We start from the raw sequence: 21,502 nt of genomic DNA, 5'->3' as shown, positions 1-21,502 counted from the left end.
CACCCCATGAATATATACTATATACAATAATTATTTGTCAATTAAAATAAAATTAATCCTAATTACTTGATCTGATCATTACACACTGTACACATATACCAATATATCACATGTGCCCCATAAATATGTACACCAATTGTGTATCAATAAAAAATTTATAAAACAAAAAATATACATATATGTATTTTTAAATTTTCTAAGCATGGCTTCCCCACATATGCGACGTAAATGATAATCCACTATAAACTAGACATCTTTCTGGTGAATAAGTACATGACCCATTTATAGGTTTTATATATTTGCACAACTTACATGAGCATGCCCTCTGGGGTCATTCGTCCAGTTTGAATTAAATGGGCTCCAAATTTAAATCCTGCTGCATAAGCAAAATATACAAAGGCATGGCTGAATGCATAACAGCTTCCAGTGATCTGTGTTTTCTTCAAGGTATTTCTGAAATGCAAAAAAATTTTCCAAATAATGGGGCATGAATTATAGCAAGGTCAATTTAATAAATGTAGAGTAGTGAATATAGAGGACTTTGAAATATTAAAATTTAGTGAATATGCATTTTTTTCTAAGCATTAAAGAAAAAGTCTTTTTTTTACTAGTGAGAATTATTTTGAAGACAGATAATATAATGATTTTTCTATAGCTATATACTCTAGTGTAGCGAAGTTCATTTTATGTACTTTCCAGTGAATGGACAGACTGTGAAAGAATAGCTGGTGTAAGAGTTAAAGAGATTTGGTTTAGAGTTATTTAGAAATATTCTCTAATTCTCTATTATAATATTTCATTAACAGAATAAATAGACTTCAAGGGTGATACCAACAACAAGCACGAGTACAAAAGAGGACAAAGCTATCTTTCTGATAGAGTAATACAAAGATATTAAGTCAACAGAATAAGGAGGACTAGTTTCAAATTAAAAGGAGTAAGCACATTTATTGTGTATATATTTATTTTGAAATGTAAATTGTTTCAGGAATTTAATGTAAAGGGCTGAGCAATCTTCTTTTCTTTCTTGTATATGTTATTTCATCGATCTTCTTTCAGGAAAACAAGAAAAATAATGCACATTTAATAACACACAGTTCATGGTAATATGGGAGGATCTAAAATATTTGTTCTAATTGTATGCCCTTGATTCCTCTTCTAGTTTTCTTGTGGTGAAGTCATATGAAGCATCATGATATGCCATTATTAGGAAAGATGACAGAGCAAATGGATTGGCGGGCAAGTCACTGAAGTTGCTCAGGAGGACTGCCTTTGCAGAACACAAGATGGTGAATGGAGTCATCATGAATCCACAGTCACCTGTGTTGCGTCTTAAGCGTCTCTTCATACTTTCGCTCAAAGGCTTTTTCTCTTGTTAATGACACTATAGTACGTATATTCTCCACAGCTTCAGTTGCTATCTTATAAAATAGGACAATACAATATAGAAATAAAGGTAGCAATGGTTAATCTCTTCCTGGTTGTGAATTCCAGTCATTCCCCTGGGGACATATTAAGTACATCAAGTCAATATGTTTTCTTGACGAGTATTCTTAGCTCCTCCCCCCTCCAAATGAGATAGGAAAATGATACTTCAGGACAATAGGCTTAAAGGAGATTTCTTTTGAGAAGATTTAGTCAACTGATCTAAGTTTCACCTCCTTCAATTTTTTACCCAATTTCTATTTAAATTGCATCCATAGACAAAATAATCAAATATTAGCAAGCATTATGTTTACATACAAAGGAGCTTCCTATAAATTATGAAACAATTCAATTAAAAGGTAGCAGGGAGCCTCGAATAATTATTTTATTCTAGCACAGAAATGCAAATCGCAATTGAAAAGGACTCAGAGCTGGGCTCGGTGGCTCAGCCCGTAATCCCGCGCCTTTGGGAGGCTGAGGTGAGTGGATTGCCTGAACCCACGGGTTCGAGATCCACCTGGGCAACTTGGTGAGACCTCATCTCTACAATAAATAAAAAATTAGCCAGGTGTGGTAGTGCGCACCTGTGGTTCCAGCTACTTGGAAGGCTGAGGCGGAAGGATCGCCGGAGCCCAGCAGGTCGAGGCTGCAGTGGCCGGGAGCGGCCACTGCACTCCAGTCTGGGCGACAGAGTGAGACTCCAACTCAAAAAAAAAAAAAAAAAAAATTAAAAAAGAAAAGGACTCAGGAACATTCTAGTAAAGTAACATGGGACATGGCTACAAAATTCTCTATAAGATAAAGCCATTTCTCATTCTGATGTCTGTGAACTTTAAAAATATTTGATTTAAATATGATTAATGCCCCTCTATATTTATATAGTTTTCCAAAAGAATGCATAATTATATGGGATTCAAAATGAAACAGACTTTTGGCTTTAAATAACTTTTTGGATGTGAGAATAGAAGTTGGATTAAAAAAGAAACTTCCTGTTTTTACATTCTGTTTCTAGACTGATAGAGCAGATTGTGGGACAGGGGAGAGCCCACTGGACACAGCCTTATCTAAAGGAGAACTTGGGTTGCAGGAAAGAACTAGATTTTTGGACTGTGATCAGGGTACCTTGATTCGGCTCTCAGTTTTGATGCTGAGTAGTTTTAAATTCTTGTTCATCTAAAAATGAACTCAGAGAAATCTCCATTTGTTACATATCCTGTAGTATACAAAGAAAGTGGATAAGAACACCGAAACCTTGTTTGAGGGGGAAAAAAGAGAAATAAACTAAAAAAAAAAACCCTTTGTAACTGTTTTCACAATGGAGAAAAGACTAATACCATTACAGAACCTTAGAAAATAGTCTTTAAAATCCTAATATAGACATTTCAAGCCTGAAATATCAAACATTTGATGATTTGTCCAAATCTACACACTCAACTAAAGAGGGACCAATATATTTCATTGGTTTATATTTTATTTTAATTTTTTAAAGAAATGCCTTTTAATTTAGGCAAATAAAGCTCAAGAAGCTGGGGTTCTCATCTGTGGTGCCCGGCCTTCCTGCCTCTGCCTGGGGTCACTTCCCAATCAGAGGTCCAGTGTCTCTCCAGAACCATGAAAAAAGGTCATTCAGGTGACTCATCATTGACCTGGGCTCAACAAGCCTAGCCACCATCACATTTTCATATATCTGATCTACCAGCAGCTGGGCCAGGTGAGGCTTGTGCTCTCTCAGCTGACTGAGTTTCCTGATGAGTGTGTGCCCGGAGTTCTGAAGAACTCCCCAGCAGTCTGGAAGGAACGTGAATTACGAGCACCAGCCTCACTCATTGGTCTGTATTTTAAACTGGTGTTTGGTAAATCGACTTATTAAAAGCCATAGGGAAAGGCTTCAGTTTGCCTGTTTGTTGTTTAGAGTTATGGATTGTATAGGTTTAGCTTACTCTAATAATACAAAAAGGAAAAGTTGAAGGGCACATACACAACTAAAGCTCATGATGTAAAAAATAAGATGTGTAAAATATCATTAATTAGTCGTCATTAATTTAGAAATTGTGCAAATGAGCACAATGTTTAAATCAGAGAAGGCTAAACCACTGTTCGTTGTCTCTGAGGCAAGTATTTGCCAAATCCTTTATTTTATGCAGCACAAGCAAACATTCCAAGGGTCCTTATCTAGTGTAAGAAAGACAGAGAGGTCCAAGGGTCAAGCAAATCTGAGTACGATGAGTCATGTGCTTGGCATCCTATTTCATGAATATTCATGATATTTATACTGTACCAGTTGTGCCATAGTCACTGTGATACTGACCATAAATGATAGATGGGGGACCCCCGAAAAACCAGAATGATTTTTTGGAGTACAGAGCCCTTGTAGTACAGGCTTCACCACTAGGTAAGTGTTCTAGGAACCCATTGGCATCAGTGTACCAGCTAGCATTGTTATGAGAGACTGTGTTCAACTTTTTTTTGGAGATTCTTCCAAAGCGTTTGCCCATTTCATGATGAATGATTTACGAGCACCGCCTGCCCACACCACACTGAATGTTCAGCAGTTTTTTAATCAAAAACCAGCATGACCCCCATGCCTTACCCTCCATATTCACCTAATCTTATCCCAAGCAACTTTTAAATTTTGTTTCCCTGGATGAAAAACGTCCTTAAAGGGAAATGTCTTGCCAATGTGGTAGACAAAAACGCCAATATGTGTGAAACAAAAAAACGGCAGAAACACTAAAAGGCATCAAGACTGATGAGTTCAAAAACCATTTTGAGCCCTGGAAAAAGTATCTGAAAAGGTGTATTGCATCAAATGGAGAGCACATTGAAGGTGACTAAATGTATGAATAAATACACAATTTTTAATAAATAAATTCCAGTTTTTGAGGGGATCCTCATTGTATTAAAGTCATTTTTGTTTTCAGAGATTGTTCACCAATGTGGCAAAGATTTCTGAAACTAGAGCATGAGAAGAACAGCTTACAGACCTCTGTGTATGGCCAGCAGAGGATCAGTGTTTACAGATTCAGCTTCAGAAAGGCTGACATGAAAAATAAGTTTTGGACCTCTACCAAGATGAAAGCCAAGAAGAGTAGGGTAGAAGGCCACCAAAACAAAGCAAAGCAAAACAAAACAAAACAAAATTGCCAAATACCCAAGGCTCTCCAAAGACAGATAGCTTGCGAAAGGCTGGAAGCAGATGGCAGATGCTAGCCAGGGATGTTGTGCAAGGGACTCCTTGAGTGAGTGGTTGGATACAATGACGTCTCTTTCACTTCTTAGATGCTATGATTCTACAGTGCTTCCCTCAATCTCTCACACAATGATTATTTTTATGAATATGGTTGGATCCTCAGAAGCTTAAATATCTGCACATCAAAGTATTTTCTAAATAATCAAATAAATTATATATAAATGGTTCTTGCTTCTAAAACCTTGTCTTAAGTGCTACCAATGTGCAGTGGATTGCCTTATACTCAATAACTGCTGTATATCGTGTTTGTTTTGAAAAATAAAATACACAGAAGAATTGCTCAAAAAATTTGATTATTCAATGATCAGAGAATGGGGAATCATGTCATTAGAGAACTCCCCCATGATATGGTAATAGTAACAATGACTGACATTATTAAATGCTAACTATCTTTCAGGTACTATTCTATGTGTTTTGTATATAATAATGTGCTTTGTGCAATATTCACAAAAATCTATGTGTGGATACTATTATTATTTCCACTTTACAGGTGAGAAAAATCAAAGTCCACAAAGGTTGACATAACTTGCTCATATCACACATTTGTGAGTGATAGAATCTGGATTCTAACTCAGCCAGCTTGACTCCAGAGGCTGTGTTCTAAATCACACACTCTATTGCTATAATATGTCTATTTTCCATTCTAAACTGGGCTGTGTGCATTTCAACACATCCACCACTTTACAGATTCTTAAGAGATGAAGTAACATATTGTAAAGATGGGAGCTCTGATTGTTTTTCTCTTAAAATGTTATAATGTTAATAACAGTCTTCATTTTACCTTTCCAGCACGCTGAAGTTCCTATGATCCTTGTTGACAAATCCAGTCACTGCTGCGGTTTCAATCATTCCTGTCAGAGCAAGTACCGGAGCAATGCTCAGAATCAGGAGAGTCATCTCTCATTCATACATAAAGGAGATGATCCCAGAAAGTCTCATGTTAGTTGCATTTTGTGTAAAGATACCAATCCTAGAACCTGTTGCTTATAACCAGATTTTTTTTTTTTTGGGAAAAAAAAAGTCAGTTAACTTTACGTTTATAAGACTCTGTATCATTAGGAATAAGAAATAAAGGAGGAGGGAGGAATAAACTCTTGTTAGTTATAGATTGAGTACACAGAAAATACATAACAATTTTGTTCAGAGTTCCATCTATCTCCCTCCAATATCTCTTGTTTTACATCCATTCCTTTATATTAAAATAAATGTTACAGCAAAAATACCAGATTGTCTTTGTCTCACGTATCAGTTTAGACCCTGTAACCATTGGCCTCTTATGTGTACTTTGGGCAGGGCCCTGTACATTTCAGATTTCAACTTAATCTCTCATCTAATTAATAAACTTTTTAATAGAAAAAAATAATTCTTATTCTTAAAAAACAGGGTAGACTTTCTTTTTTCTGGATTTTATATTTAGATTTATACTTAGAGATTAAATAAGAAAAATATTTTTAAAGTGCCCTCAACTAAGGAATCATTATGCTTCATTTTCCTGCCTTATATCCAAGACTGAGAAGTCCAAACGAACTGGCTTTTAGTTTAGTGGAACCCCATGGAAGACTGTAGAGAAGCCAGATAAGAGTCGGGCTTGGTGGCTCAGCCTGTAATCCCGCGCTTTGGGAGGCTGAGATGAGTGAACTGCCTGAGCCCGCGGGTTTGAGACCCACCTGGGCAACTTGGCAAGAACTCATCTCTACAATAAATCAAAAAATTAGCCGGGCGTGGTAGTGCGTGCCTGTAGTTCCAGCTACTTGGAAGGCTGAGGCAGAAGGATTGCCGGAGCCCAGCAAGTGGAGCCTGCGGTAGCCAGGAGCGTGCCACTGCACTCCAGTCTGGGCAAAAGAGTGAGACTCCAACTCAAAAAAAAAAAAAAGAAGCCAGATAGGAACAGGCTACCTGAAATTAAATACTATCTGTTTAAAGGGACACTTTTATATTGCTCTGAGACCTTTCCTTAAATAGTTTTGCAAGATCTTGCATCCCAATCCAAGTTAAGTATGTTGAAAGCTGAAGTTATAGGATTTCTTTTGTTTTCTCAGTGACAGATACACAGCCATACTCTTCTTGTTTCCGTACACCCAAACACCCAATAACAACAAAACAACTCACTTGTGCATGCATGTGCATACACATGACACTCTCCACCTCTTCAACTTATAAAATCTTACTGATAAAAAACTGATTTTGAAAATGACAGAATCATAGTCACTGTTAAAAATTCTAACTAAGCCGAGCTCAATGGCTCAGCCTGTAATCCCAGCACTTTGGGAGGCTGAGGTGAGTGGATTGCCTGAGCCCGCGGGTTCAAGTCCCGCCTGGGCAACTTGGCGAGACCAAGTCTTTACAATAAATAAAAAATTAGCCAGTGTGGTAGCACGCACCTGTAGTTCCAGCTACTTGGAAGGCTGAAGCAGAAGGATCACCAGACCCCAGCAGGTCGAGGCTGCGGTGGCCAGGAGCGGCCACTGCACTCCAGTCTGGGTGACAGAGTGAGACTCCAACTCAAAAACAAAAACAAAACAAAAAAAAGCAAAACAAAAATTCTAACTAAAAGAAAGGAGTGTGTTAGGTAAGTATTTTTTTACTGTTTACGATTGATAAAGTTGTGGTCACATCTGCTAGGAATTTTATGGGAAAATCAACATTTTAATAATTAATAGCATTAAAGTGCCAGTTTACATACATGCACCAAAGACATGAACTTAAAATTTAAGTGGTTGGAAAAGATGATTTGAATTATGCATGTAAATTCTTTTTGAAAGTTATACATTTCTATTTCATGAAGAGTAAAAATGGCAAGCTTGCTATATCTTAGCTTATATATTCACTAAAATAAAATCTAATTCACCTTCAATAATATTCTCAGGTGAATTTTTTATTTCTGTTCGAATGAAAATTATTTATGGAACCTATAAAAATAATATTTTTATCGTTTACATAAATTCTTTCTTTTTAAAAAACTTTTTGTAGAGATGGAGCCTTGCTGTGTTACGTAGGCTAGTCTTGAACTCCTGGCTTTTAGTGATCCTCCTGCCTTGGCCTCCCAAAGTGTGAATTCTCATTTTTCTACTGGTGAAGATATTATAATCATGCAAGGACTATAACTCATGCCATTTGAAGATGGACAGATCACATATATAAATTGAATTAGGTTACTATACACTAAGAATTATGGGCCTACGTGGGAATGCCATTTTGTACATAATACTGAGTTATATTCTCTCCCTTAAAATTTTAAGGATAATGAAGAGATAAATAATGATGTATGTTTGGGCTAGGTTGTGTCCTCCATAAATTCATGTGTTGCACTTTAACCAATTCTCAGTCCTCAGAAAATGACTGTATTTGGAGATAAGGTAATTATAAACAAACAAATACAGTAATGATTAAAGAGGCAATTAAGTTAACATGAAGTCTTTAAGTTGTGTCCTAATCTAATCCGACTGGCATCCTTATAAGAAGAGGAAATTTGGACACAAACATGTATGCACAGAGAGAAGACAGACCACACGAGGACACGGAGAAGAAGCCAGATACAAGCTAAGGAGGGAGGCCTCTGAGTAAAACCCAGTTCTGTCCCCACTTTGATCTTGGACTTCTGGATTTCAGAAGTGTGAGAAAATAAACTTCCATTGTTTAAGTTCATCTGTGGTTCTTTGTTATGGCAGCCACCCACCCATCACAAGTTTCAGGGTCACATACACCAGATAAGTGGGTGATCAAGCTGTGGAGCTTTGTACTGTTGGAGGCCCTCCTCATCTCTTATTAAATACTAAATGCTCCTGGTGTGGTGTTATCTTATGGTCCTTCATGCCCCTTCTTGAAGGACTCCTGGAAGAGGGAGTCTTTTAAAGGGCTAAACACGAAAGTATTACCATATAGTTCTCATGGATACACTTATATACATAAAAAACGTTAGAGATGAATTGTGTGGACATATATTCAATTCAAAAGACCATGGTGGGGAGAGGCTGGGTGTTGTTAGTGGGTGTGTGGCTTCTAAGCTTTGGGACTGGAAGAGATTACTGGGAAACTGAGTAGATGAAACAAGGAGATTCCCTGAGGCTGTGTCAGGGATCTCTGCTCTTTAGAGCTTCAAGGGTGCAACCATTTGTAAAGGACTTAGGGTTTAGCCCTTGCCTACTTGCTTTGCTGGATGTGTCCCTAAATTGGCTGGTTTCTCTTCTAGGGAAATGTCAGGAGTGCTGATTTTCAAGTTATCTTGCCTTTTCTGATGCTAAAGCTCACCTTAAGAATAACTTTTCCTCTTTCCCAAGCCCATTTGTCTCCTTTTGAATTGAATATATGTCCACACAATTTGTCTTTAACATTTTTTATGTATATAAGTGTATCCATGAGAACTATATGGTAATGCTTTTGTGTTTAGCCCTTAAAATGTCTACTAAAGTATTGTGCTTAAAATCTGTGGTATAATAAAATTTAATCTTTATCCCTTTTTCCTGAAAAAAGCTCTTAAAAAATACTAAATAATACAACCACACAAAAAAGTATACATATTGTGCTATGTAGTAGTGACATTTAAAAAAATTATCGTTACATCTTTGTTGAGAATAGGATAGTCATTATTCTTTAAATATAAATTTATCTTAACTAAAGATTACTAAGAAATTATTTGCCATCAATTACTTGATAGGTTATGTTTTGTAGGCCTTTATATATTGACTAATTTTCACTTTGTAGTTTATTTTCATATTTTGAAGCCAATGACTTGTTCTTCAGAGCTCAATGGCACTATACTTACATTGACAAAAGGATAAAATATAACTATTGGTCAGTTTTTCTTTTCTGTTTGAAAATTTTCTATTGTAGTTCCTGATTCCTCACTGCCTTCCTTTGTTTTTATTTTATTTAGTTTAAAGATGACAATTCTAGACAATAAATAAAAAGGAAATGAAATACAGAGTAGAAAATTTAAAAAGTAAAGATGGAAAGCATGCTGTTTTTGTAAGATTGTGTGGAATATTATAAAAAAAGTAGAGATACTTAACAGAGTCACACTGGCTGAACATTAGAGAGTCATTTAAAATTTGCTTAATCTCATTTCTAAAAGCTTCCAAGCATAAACTTTGCAGATTTTTTATGAGACAGTCATGTGTTTGAGTTTTTTGTTTGTGACACAAGAACTTTCTACAAAGTGACTTGTATTTGCTTACACTTGCTTGCTCAATAAACTTGGATTTTTCACTCTTATGTGAATCTGCTGCTTGAAAATAAGATGATATCCTTTCTATATAGCATTTTAGTTTAAATTACCCCAAACTTATTGAAATATTCAGTCAGTGCAACCAAGAACAGGCCACAAACTCGGCCTTTTGGTGGTGGTCAGTAAATACATAAGACTTTCTATATTTATTTCAAACTATTTAAGAGACGATTGTTAAACAAAAATAATTATAATGTAGTGTTGGTTTTATTACATATGTAGAAGGAAATTATATGACAGCAACAGCAAAAGATTGGGTGGGAAAAATGGAAGTACTACACTCTTGTTAGTTTTTACACTATAAATTGACATGGTATATCACTTGAAAGTAGACTGTGATAAGTTAAAAATGCTTACTATAATAAACCTCAAAGTGACCATTAAAATAACAAAACAAAGAATTATACCTACAAATATCACCTTTCCTCCACTCCTCAAAAAGAGATGGAATGAAATAATAACTTTAATGCAAAAGAAGGCAGAAAAATAGGAAAATTGTACAAAGAACATATGGAATAGAAAGCAAATAGCAAAATGAGAGATTTAAAATGGTCTGAATATCCCAATTAAAAGGGATCTATATTCTGACCCTCTACCTGGTTTTTCATTGACCATAATGTAAGAATAGTTCTTATATTTTTTAAATAGCAGGAAAAATATCAAGAGAATAATAGTTTGCATCATGTGAAAGTTATAAGCAATTCAAATTTCAGTGTCTATAAATACAGATTTATTAAAACACAGTCATGCTCTTTTGCTTACTTATTGTTTATGACTGTCTTAGACTATAGTGATGAAGTTGAGTAGTTGCTAGAGAAACCAAATGTGTCACTCTTATCATTTGACATGTCTATTTGGCATACTGCAAATTTCAGTGATGTGGTTATAATTTTATAGCATTTTTATATTGCCATTACACATTCATCATTTCAAAACAAGAAAGGAAAAGTGGACTTTGAATACCATGCTTTTTAGTAACAGTAGACTGTGAATTATCTTGTATTCTAATTAGATGCCACAACATTGTGTTTTTTATGCCATGGCACAAAATTACAAGACTGAACACTCATCACAATATTTGAAATTCACAGGAAAGCAAAATTCAGGAAAAGTAGAAAATTTCAAATGAAATATTTCATCTTAGAATTCCTTCACAAAACTATAATGTAAAAATGAGACTGGAACCAAAGTTATGTTTCCAAGTGGCTCAATTTATTAACTAACTAAAGAAAGTTATTTGTAAATAGTGAGTTGATTAAATCATTTTGATTGCAGAAATGGAAGAAATGTTTTCAGATTACATAACTTGATAAGACTATTCATCATTTTGTGAAGACAGCTGCACAGTTGTCAACATTAAGAGCAATACCAGCCGGGCTCAGTGGCTCAGCCTGTAATCCCGTACTTTGGGAGGCTGAGGTGAGTGGATTGCCTGAGCCCGCGGGTTTGAGACCCACCTGGGCAACTTGGTGAGACCTCATCTCTACAATAAATCAAAAACTTAGCCAGGTGTGGTACCACATGCCTGTAGTTCCAGCTACTTGGAAGGCTGAGGTGGAAGGATCGCCAGAGCCCAGCAGGTCGAGGCTGCAGTGGCTGGGAGCATGCCACTGCACTCCAGTCTGGGTGACAGAGAGAGACTTCAACTCAAAAGCAAAACAAAAAAAGAGCGATACCAATTGTCAATTAAAAAATAAGGTGGATTATTGTGAGTTGTTTTCTCTGGCTCTTCATGATTCAAATATACTATTGATGCTGTTCAGTTGTTGACTTTTTGAGGAGCCAATGCTGAGTTTGAAATGACTGAAAAGTTAGGCACTATGAATAGCTTCAAAAAAGTTGAGAAAAAAAATCTAGGTAGTGCAATCTGAAGTGGAATCTGCTAAGACGTATTACAACTGATGGTGGTGAAAATATTTGTAGAGCAGAAAAAAGTCTCAGACAACTTTGCAAAGCTTGTGAAAATATTAAAAATCTTGTGAAATGTTTAAAGCCTACAATTATTCATTATTATTCATCAACATGTATTTGGTGGAAAATAATTGAACTTATCATGCATTATTTAACCAGTCGTGTTAATGATTAAGTTTATATATTCTCTAGTAGATTTAACTATCCTAATTTCTATGAATCTATGAGTTTTACTTGCCTTACCACACTGCAGTTTGATGTTTTAGCAGTGGTAGAGTTTTATTGCAATATTTTGAGTTCAGTGCCAAGATTGATTTTTATTTTGCAAGAAGAGCCACCCTTAGCTACCATTATCGAATACTAAATGGCTTTAGATATTAGCTTTTGTTATAGATTTGATAATATTTCTTAATTAATTCAACCAAAAACTTCAAGGCAAAACAGCAATTATATGCCAACCTTACATTGTGGTGAAGTCATTTCAATGACTACTAACATTGTTCGAGTCCAAAGTAATATCATGCTGTTTTATACACTCCCCATATCAAAGAGATAAATCAATAAATGAGGTCACCATTGTCTAGATGGTAACAGTCTAGTTCTAACTAATAAACTAACTGAGCTCTTGGAATTAATAAATGATAGCCCTGATGAGAAGAGTTCTTGGCACTGACATTGGGTATGTCAATGATATATCAATTGTACACTATGGTATCAATAACACACTTTCTTGTGGACAAAAATGAGGTAAGAGTTTTGGTTGATGAAAAGGGATTACTAAAATGCAATTTTGTAGAATCTGGTCTCCAAATGTATCTAAAATAGCTTTTATCTTTAATAAAACGACATACTACACAGAAAATAGTCTGTTGACAGATGTACTGGCAATAAGCCATTCCCCTGGATTAAAATAATATCAGAAAAATTGGTTGTGTTCAGTCAACTATTTTAGGACTCATGTTGTCCTACGACTCTATTTCACTAAATGTTTTGATCATGACTCTCAAAGTATCAGCGTTTCTAAAAATGGCCAGAGGCATATCTTTTGGGTCATTAGATAAAGGGTTTGAATTAAGATTTATTATTATTAAGAAGTTATTTTGTGAACATTCCTTCTCATACCTTTGGTAAAATAAAACATAACTGAAATTACATGATGAGGAAACTGAGATGGAATATAACTTATTTAACTCGATATGATAGGAAATATGATCCCTGCATTATGATTTCCTTACTCAGTTCTAAGAAAGAAAGTGGAGGACAAATAAGATTGGTAAATAATTCTTACATTAATAGAAAATGGATTTATTGAAATTGAACATGAATCCACCTTTATATTGTAAAGGAACGTTTTATGTAAATTACATGCTAAGAAACACAGTATCACTCTTGGGATCGTTCTTTGGTTGCTTTACTTTTAATTTTGTTTTATTTAATTTATTTATTTTTTCTATAGAGATGGGGCCTTGCTATGTTGCTCAGGCTAGCGTGCAGTGATTATTCACAGGTGCAATCCCATTAGTGCTCAACACGGGAGTTTTGACTTGCTTCATTTCTGATCTGGGCCAGTTCACTCCTTGTTTTACTTTTAAAATTCAGAAACTTTAAAATCTTCCATTTGGTATCCAATCATTTATTCCCTAGCTATTTATATTTATACAATGAAGATAATTTCACTTGCTCAGAAGTTATTATAAGACCAGCACTTACTAATTGTAGCAAGAAAATTTCAAGTGATCAAGTCAGATGTTTATAAAGAATCAAGATAAGGCCAGAAGCCGTGGTTCATGCCTGTAATCCTAGCACCTCAGAAGGCCGAGGTGAGAGGATTGCTTGAGCCCAGGATTTTGAGACCAGCCTAGCAACACAGTGTGAGCAAGCCTCTAAAAACAAAAACAAAAACAAATTAGTTAGGAGTGGTGGAATTCACCTAAAGTCCCAGCTACTCAGGAGGTTGAGACTGAAGGATTGCCTGAGCCCAGGAGGTAAGGCTGAGGTGACCAGAATCATGCCACTGCACTCCAGCCTTGGCAACACAGAGTGAGACCTTGATTCAAAAAACAAACAAAAAGTATCAAGGTGACAAATGGTCTCATTAATTTCTCTCAACTAAGGCAATGCTATTTATTAGAAACAATGAACAAATATAACGACAGTAATGTTGGTTTTTCAGTACTAATTTGGTCTTTTGGTTGAAGCAAATGTTTTCTAAAAGAGATGTCTCACATGTAAATATAGCTGCTGGTAAGAATGGCTGTTTCACTCAAAAGATTCTCAAAAGACTTGAAAGATAGTCTGAGAAAAACATTAACATAGTTAAGAAGAAATAGCAAACTTTGTGGCATGGGAATTCAAATAGAATTATGGCGCTTGATATTTCTGCCTAGATCAGTGAACTCTGGAATTCCAAAATGCAGAAGTTAATCGGATCACTCTACTGTGCTATGAAAACTAATAAAAATAATACTCATTCTTTGACTATTAAGGGAAATTCTGTTCATTTTATTTTTTTAAGTTTATTCTAGTAAAATTGAGCTCCTTGGCCCCATATTAAAACTGAAATACTAGCTAGTGAAATTATAAAGTCTTGTCTTCAAAATAAACAAAAAGAATCTCAGGAAGAAATGAAGATGGCCCCCTTTGAGATCTTTCTCCATCATAGCGTTAGTTTTCCATACCAAAATAGATGCATGTGAATATTCACAACTGTAAGCAACATGCTCTATTCTCTGATAATATAAATCTGATGTTGGAGATATTTATTGAACAAAGAGGTCTTGCAAACGTTACAAAAATTAAAACAGTGCCAGGTGCAGTGGCTCAGCCTGTAATCCCAGCACTTTGGGAGGCCAAGGCAAGAGGATTCCCTGAGCCCGGGGGCTCGAGACCAGACTGGGCAACTTGGTGAGATCTCGTCTGTACAATAAATAAAAAAAGATAAGCTGGGCGCAGTAGCACGTGCCTGTAGTTCCAGTTACTTGGAAGGCTGAGGTGGAAGAATTGCCTAAGCCCGGCAGGTCGAGACTGCAGTGGCTGTGAGCGTGCCATTGCACGCCTGGGAGACAGAGTGACACTCCAACTCAAAACAAACAAACAAACACACAAACAAACAAACAAAAAACAGTTTGCCATGTCCTGTGGAAATCACCTTGAAAAGAAACATGTAATTTCGATGGTTGTTTCCATTGACAATTTGTTGCTTTGGTAATAATACTGCAATCAACAACATCTCAGTATTTCTAAATAGAGTAAATGTTTTTAAGATTTTTCTGTCATTTAGAGGTGAATCGTTAACCCTTTCCTTTTATTCCACAAGGATGAAAAGGAAAGCCTATAACTCTGTAAGAGTTCTTATTTTAACAAAGAGATAGAAAGCTTTATCTCATTTCATAAAAAGTAGGAAATTCTTGTTTCCCGCTTCTTTATCCAGAGTTAAGATATCACTTGTTTATAAAAGTTGATTTTATTAAAATTATTGGAAGAAAATTAACAAATTATTTTTTTACCTTTTCTACACTATCCTACTCCCATACTTCTTTAAGCATGATTCTGACATACATTCTGCAGGCTATTCTGTCACTGATTTTTTTTTTTTTTGAGTTGGAGTCTCACTCTGTCGCCCAGACTGTAGTGCAGTGGCCACTCCTGGCCACCACAGCCTCGACTTGCTGGGCTCCGGGGATCCTTCCTCCTCAGCCCTCCGAGTAGTCGGAATTACAGGCATGCGCTAACCATGCCCGGCTGATTTTTTGATTTATTGTAGTGATGAGGTCTCGCTGCCCAGGCGGGTCTCGAACCCCTAGGCTCAGGCAATCCACTCACCTCAGCCTCCCAAAGACGCAGGATTACAGACTGAGCCACTGAGCCCGGCTTGTCACTGATTTTTAATGTGATGCATATATATTTTGCTTCCACATAATGTGACTGGTCATGATCATACACTTTTGTTTAACTTGATCTAACTGGTACACAATCATTTCCAAAGGCACACATGACTAAATTGTCAGACATTCTTTTAACTAATATCTTATTTTCTGGAGGAAGGAAAAACTAAATTATTTTCTTTTATTGGAACTCTTCAAATGTGTGTGTTTTCATTTTGTTGCTTTTTCTTGTCTGATTAACTCTGAGCTCTTTTATCCAACTCATTCTTGTGTCTTCTTTAGTCTTCTTGTTATCCTATTACTATTCCAAATCTTCTTTATTTTTGGTTAAAAACACCCAGATCTGTAAGACTTCCCTTCATCTTTCACTGAGAGTTGTCTGTTAGCCATGAGACTCACCTGGTCTCCTTAGTGATGTGGGTCATCTCAGCACAGTTCACACACAGGCACAGACACATGTGCGCGTACCACATACTACATCATTTAAAAAGAAAAACAAAGTCGGGCTCAGTGGCTCAGCCTGTAATACTGCGCCTTTGGGAGGCTGAGGTGAGTGAATTGCCTGAGCCCGCGGGTTCGAGACCCGCCTGAGCAGGCGAGACCTCATCTCTACAATAAATAAAAAAATCAGCCGGGCGTGGTAGCGCGCGCCAGTCGTTCCAGTTACTTGGAAGGCTGTGGCGGAAGGATCGTCAGACCTCAGCAGGTTGAGGCTGCAGTGGCCAGGAGTGGCCACTGCACTCCAGTCTGGGCAACAGAGTGAGACTCCAACTCAAAAAAAAAAAAAAAAAGAAAGAAAGAAAAACAATATACATACTCCTTGAATTTGTGCTATATCTGTGGCTAGTATTGTTGTCAAGGCTCCCATGCTGTTTTCCTTCTCATCAAACCAGGCAATATCCTAGAAAAAAAGGGAATTAACATATGGTTGTCAAGAACATTTTTCTTTACAGGTATATGCAATTATAATAATATAGAAAAGATGTATACCCATAAATGCCTGAAATAAAAACAATTTCCAAAAATGTACAAAAAGGAAGGCACACACTGACATACCTACAGATACGTTTAATTTATAGTAAAAATAAGTGAACCTAGTTCTGAATTTCTGTTAGTGAAGAATTCATAGAATTTAGAAAGGCCATGAAAATCTTTGCCTGCCAGATCTGTGTGACACTTCCTCTTGTACCAACACCAGACCAAAGATGTAGCCAGGCCAAGCCTAAGTGCCACCACCCAAATATGAGAATGCTGGTCGCTTCTTGAAAGTCTTTCCATCAAGTAGGTGCCCTATTTTTTTTTTTTTTAATAAGCAGGTGACGTTGAAGTAGACCACTGTGTTTCAGCTTGGGTGGGAAGAGAAAGGGCTTCTGAGGTGGAAGAAGGAAGCATAAGTCTGTGTAAGAAATACATGAAAACAAAAACAAAAAAGTACTCTTCTCTGACTAATAACTGATATAGTAAGACAGAAGACAGTTCCTTGCCTCCTTCCTCACAGGTCCTTAATTCCTGTAAGTGCGTGGATCAAGTGACTTTCACTTCTTATATCCATACACACATATATTTACATATAAACTGAAGAACTGAAGCCCAACAGCTTGGACTCATGATCACGTTACCACATTGTATAATGATCAGTGTTAAAACGTTGTTGTGAACCATCAAGTCATTTGTAATTTTACTCCCCAAGTTATTTGTGGAGAGCAGACTCTATTCAAAAAGGAAGGCAATGCACAGCACAATTGAGAAATATTTTTAAAGCTTCCAACCTACACTGACTCATAAGAGAAAATCTCCGGAACTGCCTAGGCAAGATTTTCCCTGACACTTCATTTCACCCCATATCTTACAAGCATGGGGCAAGCTGTGAGAAGCTAAAAACACAGAGGGCTATAACACCCCTGCGGCCAAGAAGCAAACAACCTGAGGAACTGGAGAGGTTAAAATGCAAGCAGGAAAAGCATAATGGAAGGACCATAAAGAAAGGACTGATTTCCCTCTCAACAGCAAATGGAAACAGCACCTCTTAGCACTTCTCAGCCTGAGGAACTCTGATTTCCTTTTATTAACTACTGAATTTTTTTTCCCCACTCAAACTATTTATGTCTCTTATAGATTAAAACCATGTGGAGACTCTTTCTATAAGATGGTAAAGGAAAAAAAAACTATTGACTTATAGAACCCAGCCCAGTCTCTGAGGCCCATATTACACATTGCTGCCAACTAAGAAAATAAAAACGTAACAGATTAAGAGTGTGCATTGATTATGCAGTTGCTTAACAGAAAACTCCCATGGAGGAATAAGGCATGATATGACCACTTCAAGCTACTGCGTTGCTGAGGTTCCCCCAAGAGTTTAAGGTTCTAGATGCCCTAATAGCATCCTATAGAGATAGCAATTTGCATTGCACAGTAGCCACTTTGAAAGCAGAATCTCAGCCAAGAGCCTATCATACTGTGAATACACATCACCAATGGTAACAGTTACTCTTGAACTGGAAGACATTACCTGCTTTTTACTGTATACTCACCCCTCCAAAATTAAGATATGCTGTATGTTTTCTAATGGTTTCTAGATTTCAACATGACATGGAATGCACAAAGAATTTTTAGATACAAAGTGAATTTTAAAATATAGAAAAATAATTTATTTATTGAATATCACATTCCTGATTCTATAGTAACATAGTAACTGGCTATAACACATGATGCATAGGTATATATGTGACTAGTTGTAGTCACTGTCTGATGTCTAATTAGCAAGTTGTCCAAAATTGCTTCTCAATAGGTCAGCAATTGTGCACTTTAGGGATTTGTTTTCCAGCATAGGCAATCTATGCTAAAACATTTTGCAGAATTTCTGGAACTTAGCTGGAGCTGAGTAAAAATTAGCTTGCTTCCCCTCTTCCTGATAGTAATATAATTATAAGAGGCTATTTGACTTTTTGATAGCACTAGATCCATTTTTTTCCTGCCAATCATTCTACTTAGAAGTAAAAATGCAACACTATGGTAAATGCATGTATTCTCTCTCTTTCTATGATAAGCACATATATTCATTCTTTCTCTCTCTCTTTCTCTGTGTGCCACTGCAGCCTTCAACTCCTGGGCTTGGGTGATCCTTACGCTTCAGCCTCCTGAGCAGCTGTGACTCATTTTTTTATTTTTGTAGATATGAGGTTTTGTTATATTTTCCCAGGCTGGTCTCGAACTCCTAGGCTCTAGAAGTCCTTTCACTTTGGCCTCCCAAAGTGCTGGGATTATGACGTGAGCCAATGTGCCTGACCTATAATCTTTCATTTAATCATCACAAGTCTATGAAGTAGATACTACAATTACCCACATTTTATAAGTGAGAAAACTAAGGTACTGAGAGATTAACTCCCCAAGGTCACACAGCTGGCAAGTGCTCATGCCAGGATTTGAAACTCAGTCACCAGTGGCCAAAGTTTTTAATCAATTATCTTGTTCTGTCTCCCAATTGACTCTAGCATGATAGTTGTTTCATGGCCTGTTTCTCTTGCTTCAGAACTCACTACCTAAAGTCCTTTTGAAAGTTATTTAGGGCTTTTTAAGGGCTCTTAGTGATCACCATCAATGCCATATCATCTTATGATTTGAAAATCTCACAACCCCACCCGAAGCCCTAGCCAATCTAATTTAGAGGGAAATAGGTAAAACAAAATTCATATCTGTTCAAAAACTCTATAGTTCTATAGGTCAATATTTATCATCAAAAATTATAAACTTAGTTTTGAAACACAATGAGCAATGAATTATTTACAACTCTTGAAGTCAGCAACCATTAGAACATTCTTTTCTGGAAGGATCTCAATTAATCACATAAAATGTAGATCTTATATCTACAAAAAGACCACACCTGGTTCTATAAATACCTCTACCTTAAATGAGGTTTCAAAATGGTTATGAAAAACACTGCAAGCCTGAGCATGTTTACTAAGCCTTAAAAAAATCTCATCTTAGGACAAAAACTAGATTATCAGAGTTACATAAAATCTTACATCAGGAGCTTTTCTTATTGTAGACAAAGAAGAATTGTAGATACTTATAAGAGATGGCCAAATATGCTACTATTTTCTTTTCCTCCAATTTAAAAAAGCATATTCACAGATAAGAAATAGAATGCTGAAGAATGAAGAGTGAAAACAAACAAGACGTTGAAAGTATAGGATAACAACACCTGTTATGTAGCACAGGGTTTCTGTGTGTGTCTTTGTAAGTGTATGCATGTTTGTTGAAGCCTAGAGTTTATGGTTTATGGAATGGAGCATGCTTTTAAGCAGAGGCTACTTTATCCAAGAATGTTATTATCCGGGCATCAACATGGCTAATGTTAGGCAGAGGATCAATGTCCACTATGATACATCAAAATATTATATTAACAACAGTTTCACTGGTTATAAGAGGCTATGGCGCATGGCCTTGAGATTCCTCTACTAAGAGCATTCCATGGACAGAGAAAAGGTTCAAAGTAATGCTTGGAACAATTAAAAATTCTTCTGCATGAAGCCACCCAGACATTTGAGAAACACTTTCAAAATGTCCTAGAGATTTAAAACAAATTGTTTTGAACAGGAAAAAACATAAATTCATGAAGAAACCCCATATCGAGCAAAAATTGTCCACAACTGTGAAATATAGTATTAGTTAATTAAAGTCTCACCTTACTTCATAAAAGATTTGAGGTAGGGATATAAAGTGTTCATACATTTAAAAAATAAAGTACAAGTGTCACACGAGAGGTATATGCAGACCTCTAATGGATTTATGATCCCTGGAGTAGATTTTTGTTTTTCTGGATTAAGAATTGACTCCAAATAGGGAGCAAAAATCAGGCAGGATTTTCTGGGCAGAGCCTGTAAGAGAAGCCCCTGGTTCTGAGTGTTGAGTTGCTCTGGGAAATCTCTGTCTTCCCCGCATTTTGTACTTTGTTTTTCCCCAAGAGGACAAAAGCTAAGAAATTTTGCTGCTTGGCAACTCTGGAGTGCTACTTCTAAAAGTCACAGGATATAAAAATTGGTTTTGACGACTCCATTGGAGTGACAGTAACTCTGGTTCTGAAAAGAAATCACCCTGGCAGGAAGCTATTTGCTTCTGCCCAGTGAGCTTTGGTGACACAAAGTGAGGGGAAAGGCCCCAAATAATTACCGGCTTTCAGGGTAACCCAATACACCTCAGCCTCATGAAAGAATCTGAGAGGTGCCCATCGGAGACATTCCTTCCATTTGACCCCGAGACTCACTTCTCAAGATTAGTACTTGATCCACCTATTTTTAGTTATTTCATAGACGTGATTGATCATCAGCACAAGGCAGGCCGACCTGGCAGCTAGACCGATGTTATCTGAGTTCAGGATACTTCTGACGAGGGCAGAGAGATATGTCTACTTTGAGAAGTGTGGAGAGAGGCCTGGCGTGGTGGCTTATGCCTGTAATCCCAGCACTTGGGAGATTGAGGTTGGAGGATCTCTTGAGCCCAGAAATTCGAGATCAGTTTAGGCAACATAGTGAGACCTCCACAAAAAATATTTTAAAATTTGCTGGGTGTGATGGCACACACCTGTGGTCCCAGCTACCTGGGAGGCTGAGGAGGAAGGATTGCCTGAACCCAGTATGTTGAGGATGAAATGAGCTGTAATTGTGCCACCGCACCTCAGCCTAGGTGACAAAGTAAGACTCTAATTCAAAAAACAAAAACAAAAACAAAAAAAATAAAGAATCATGGGTTAAAAAACCAAGAGCGGTGCCCATGAATGAGAACTGAGAACTAGAAAACTAACAAGGTCAC

At 36.7% G+C, this 21,502-nt stretch overlaps 1 protein-coding gene across 1 annotated transcript in view; it reads right to left on the bottom strand.

Moving 5' to 3' along the window:
• Window positions 1-308: 308 nt before the first annotated feature.
• ABCB5 (ATP binding cassette subfamily B member 5) overlaps window positions 309-21,502 on the bottom strand; it is a 92,340-nt gene continuing 71,146 nt past the window's right edge. Inside the window, 5 exon segments of the mRNA XM_021717740.1 lie at window positions 309-453; window positions 1,321-1,421; window positions 5,457-5,479; window positions 5,482-5,658; window positions 16,508-16,595. Coding sequence (XP_021573415.1) covers window positions 309-453; window positions 1,321-1,421; window positions 5,457-5,479; window positions 5,482-5,658; window positions 16,508-16,595 — 534 coding nt within the window.

This window comes from Carlito syrichta, unplaced genomic scaffold (genome assembly GCF_000164805.1).
Source record: "Carlito syrichta isolate Samal-C Ts95f unplaced genomic scaffold, Tarsius_syrichta-2.0.1 Scaffold310671, whole genome shotgun sequence".
In the NCBI taxonomy this organism is placed as follows: Eukaryota; Metazoa; Chordata; class Mammalia; order Primates; family Tarsiidae; genus Carlito; species Carlito syrichta.
The sequence above is the reverse complement of the archived record's forward strand: the minus strand, read 5'-3'. Positions and strand labels throughout refer to the sequence as shown.